Source organism: Austrofundulus limnaeus, unplaced genomic scaffold (genome assembly GCF_001266775.1).
Source record: "Austrofundulus limnaeus strain Quisiro unplaced genomic scaffold, Austrofundulus_limnaeus-1.0 Scaffold35, whole genome shotgun sequence".
NCBI lineage: Eukaryota > Metazoa > Chordata > Actinopteri > Cyprinodontiformes > Rivulidae > Austrofundulus > Austrofundulus limnaeus.
In genome coordinates, this window is record NW_013952437.1 from 522,378 (window position 1) to 526,258 (window position 3,881).

A 3,881-nucleotide genomic window follows, 5' to 3' on the forward strand; every position below is an offset into this window, starting at 1 on the left:
AAAAAAGTAAATGAATAATAAAAAAAATGTTAAAAGTGCAATTGGTTTGACAAGTTATCACACTGTATTTGTTGCAAATACAATCTGAAAACTCTCTAAAATGTGGACCTAATTAAATATTTTCAATGTTGTAAACGATCTTACTGCGTTCGTTCTCCAGCATTCAGTCGCTGCCAGAGCTTGGACAGGTGGTGATGACAGCTTCCTGTTCTGGTGTGAGGAGAGCCTGTCTCAAAACCAGAGGCTGGATAATTACACCTTAAGGCACCATCAAGGGGACTCAGTTCAGCTGTAAGGGGGCTTCACAACGAGTGTAGTGTGTAGTGGGTAGGGTGAAGGAGGAGCCACTGTGGATGCTTGTGCTGCCTCAGTTTAGCTTAAAAAAGTTTAGTTTAAAGGTAAATGTTTTCCTTCTTGCCTTTGTGGACACATACGCAACTACATGTAAAAGGAAATATACATATTACATTACATTACACATAATATACGTATTTAAAAACAGTAAAAAGTTTTTTTTAATTAAAAAAACAGTAAAAATGCAAATTATGTGCTAAAGTATATAATTTATTGGAACTAAGCTGGAAAAATTAACATGAACATCAATTAAATTATATAACATGAGGTAAGGTTTTTCTTTTTCTAATTTAATTGGTGCATTTTAGTGTATTTATTTATTAGACCATTTACATATTTTGGCTTTTATTTCTAATTATGTCAGTTTCGGTCCTCCATGATATGGCTCATTTGATAGTAAAGGTTGCAGATCCTAACCCTGGACAGGTTTGATCAGACCAGATTATGTAAAAAAATATAAACCTCCAGAGGCTGAGAAAAATCGTTACGTTATTTTTTTACAGTAACTAAATTTTTAGATGTTTAAACCTTTTTATTATATTTAATTTACATGATCTGTAATGCATGAATGCTTGTTTTATTGTTAAATTCTGTTTTTACTATTTGTGTTCAAAATTTAAATTCTACCTAAAATACACATCAGTTTATATTTATTTGTACTTGTATTATTTTTAGCATTACCAAAATATTTAAATTGTTCTTATCTACAATCTCTCTGCTGCGTCATACTTATATACTTTATTTATAATGCTTTAAAGACCATTTTCAAATTCTTGTTCCATTTAGCATCTCAACATAAACACAAATACACAAGGAAAAAACACCACAGGGTGCAAATGAAGGAAAATATTTCTTCCGGTTTATTCATCGGCTTTCTTAGACACGTGTTGAAGATTATATGAACTTTTTGACAAATGGCTGAATACACCGATGTAACATTCTTTAAACACACAGTTGCATCTTCATCATGCATATAGCTTTTCTTAAACATCTTTTAAACCAGGAGGAACTGGCAGAATAAATCACCCTCAGTATAAACATTTTTTTTCTCTATTCTCTGTGACACAAAATGGTTTTAGTTATAAATCTAACAAAAAGACATTTAGACAAACAAAACCACAAATGCACAGCAGTATGTTTTTTCAGATGTACTGCCAAAATAATAGGCTTCTCCTTATTCTTTTCATAGCTCACAGTGCTTTTTTACATTCTTTTATTATTCTCTCACAAACAAAATCCGAACATTTAGTTTTAATATCGTCCTTTACACAGTGAACATGTTTAGATTTAGACAAGAAAGCTCTTCACTCATTTGGCATTTTTCCCTTTAAATAAATTCAGCGCACATTTAAGAACGACAGGACAAACTCTCAGTCTACAGATCTGCAAAGTCACCAAGCACTCGGCTTATTCTCTCACTATTTAGTGTTTTCTGCGTTAATAGATGTGCGTCTCGGTGCTACTGGAAAAGACTTTGTCGTATAGAATAATGCCGGCTGCAGAGGTGAACAAAGTCAGTTCTGTTCAGTCATGATCTCTATGTGTTTCTAAGCGCCTTCTTGTTGGGTCAGTTCTTACTGACGGCACGTTCTGCAGCTCAGGGTCACCTGCTGATGCTTGCTGCTACCAGAGACAGCAGGTTTATCGCCAGACAATTGGAGAGACGAGAGGCTGAGCCACATTCCATGGCATTTTCCTGCATGGGACATAGAGTTTTAGATTTAAACCTGTTATTAAACACTTTGAAATACTGTTGCTTTTCAGGAAATGTGTTGGACTTGGGATAGGTTAAAGCATTAGTTAAGTTTTGTTGGAATATGGTTGACTGCAGACATATTAACAATTATTATCTTACCTGCTGCAGATAGCTCTCAGAGTTAATTTCTGTCTGACTGATGAACCAGTGGCAAATCAAAGTGGACTGCTGTTATTTTAAAACAATCCCAGTCATGTTTATACAAACGTTTCCTTTAAATTGCCATCAGTTCCACATCACGTAACTACACTGAAAAAAATAGCCATGTAATAAGTTAAATAATTCTAGATTATAGTCTAAACCTGATCAAATTAAGAGAATAATTGCCATTGCAGTAAGACAATTGCACTTGGTAAGATTTCTTGAAATAAGGAAACATTTCCAGGCTGAAAGATTAATAATCTAACCTCTTGCTTAGTATATCAGTCTCAAAACAAGATCAAAAATACTTCTTGGCTGGATACGGTTAGATGGACACTTTTTTGCAGTGTACTGAGGCAAAACCATTAATGTATTCCTACCAGAGTAAAGTAAAGTAAAGTAAAGTAAAGTAAAGTAAAGTAAAGTAAAGTAAAGTTTTTTTTACATAGCGCCTTTCACAAAAATAAATTCACAAGGTGCTGTACATTAAAAAAGTGCTGTACATTCAGGAAAGGAGGAGGAGGCAGTTAAGAAACATCCATTCAAGAGGACATACATGACAAACATAGGGGAACAGGTGAAACGGGTCATGCAGCAAACACAGTTGCGCTGCCTTTAACAACAGAAAAACTAAAAACCACATAAGGGAAGATGAGGAAAAAAAATCCATCATATTGTATCAACAATGTGACACACTATGGTGTTTATAATAATAATAAGAAGAATAAAAAAACAATAAAAAAGGTGCTACAGCCTGCAGCTGCAGCTGCTTGTGTTTGCAAATAACAATAGAATCTGATGAAAAGAACTGCAAAAATGCAAAACAGATGTGGTGGTAAATTTCCTAAAAACATTTGCATTTGATTTAAGACTCCAACTTGTTCTTCTGCAGTCAGATTTAAACACTTTGACATCAAACCAGACGTGTCAAATCCTGGTCCTCGAGGGCCGCTAACCTGCAGGTTTTAGAGGTTTCTCTGCTCCAACACACCTGACATGAATGAATGGGTGATTAACAGGCTTCTATAGAACTTGAAGATGTAATGCAGTGACTGAATTAGGTGTTGGAGCAGAGAAACGGATAAAATATGATATAGTGGCCCTTAAGGACCAGGACTGGACACTTTTGCTCTAAATTGAGTTTGTTTAAAAATGATCTGCAACAGGTAAGATATTGTTTCCTAAACTTTCCATGGAACCGCATGTCAAAATAACTTTTGTCATTTTTATTGTTGTTTCTAAAATTTGAAGACAAATCCAGAACATTTTTTTAAACTCAAGCTTTTTTTTTTACACAAAGTTGTGAAACAAAAACCAGATCATTAAAATGATAAGTTTACTTCTGTTTAGTCTCTGAGCTTTAGAGAAGAGGTTTTCATTGATTATTCACACACCTCAGGGTGGAAAGGATGACACGATTCTGGCTTTTTTCTGTCCTTCTGAAGCTTCAGTCTGTCACATTTTAACGACTCGTTGTGTTCAAAGGAGTCAAGGATGAAAATGGAAATTTAAGCACAAAACATTGGGACAAAAAGAAACACTTTGATTTATAACTTAAACATGACAAAATCCCAAACTTGAATTAACCTTTCAATGGAAATTTTGTTAAAAAATTGAGCATTTTATACAT

At 34.2% G+C, this 3,881-nt stretch overlaps 1 protein-coding gene across 4 annotated transcripts in view; it reads right to left on the reverse strand.

The window, feature by feature from the left end:
* Positions 1 to 1,185: 1,185 nt before the first annotated feature.
* LOC106516185 (voltage-dependent calcium channel subunit alpha-2/delta-3) overlaps positions 1,186 to 3,881 on the reverse strand; it is a gene marked incomplete in the record, with an annotated part of 35,693 nt that continues 32,997 nt past the window's right edge. For 2 of the 4 annotated variants that reach the window (XM_014006405.1, XM_014006404.1), the window contains 2 exon segments: positions 1,186 to 2,050; positions 3,646 to 3,728. In XM_014006405.1, the coding sequence (XP_013861859.1) occupies positions 1,958 to 2,050; positions 3,646 to 3,728 (176 nt within the window). 4 annotated transcript variants of the gene reach the window in all.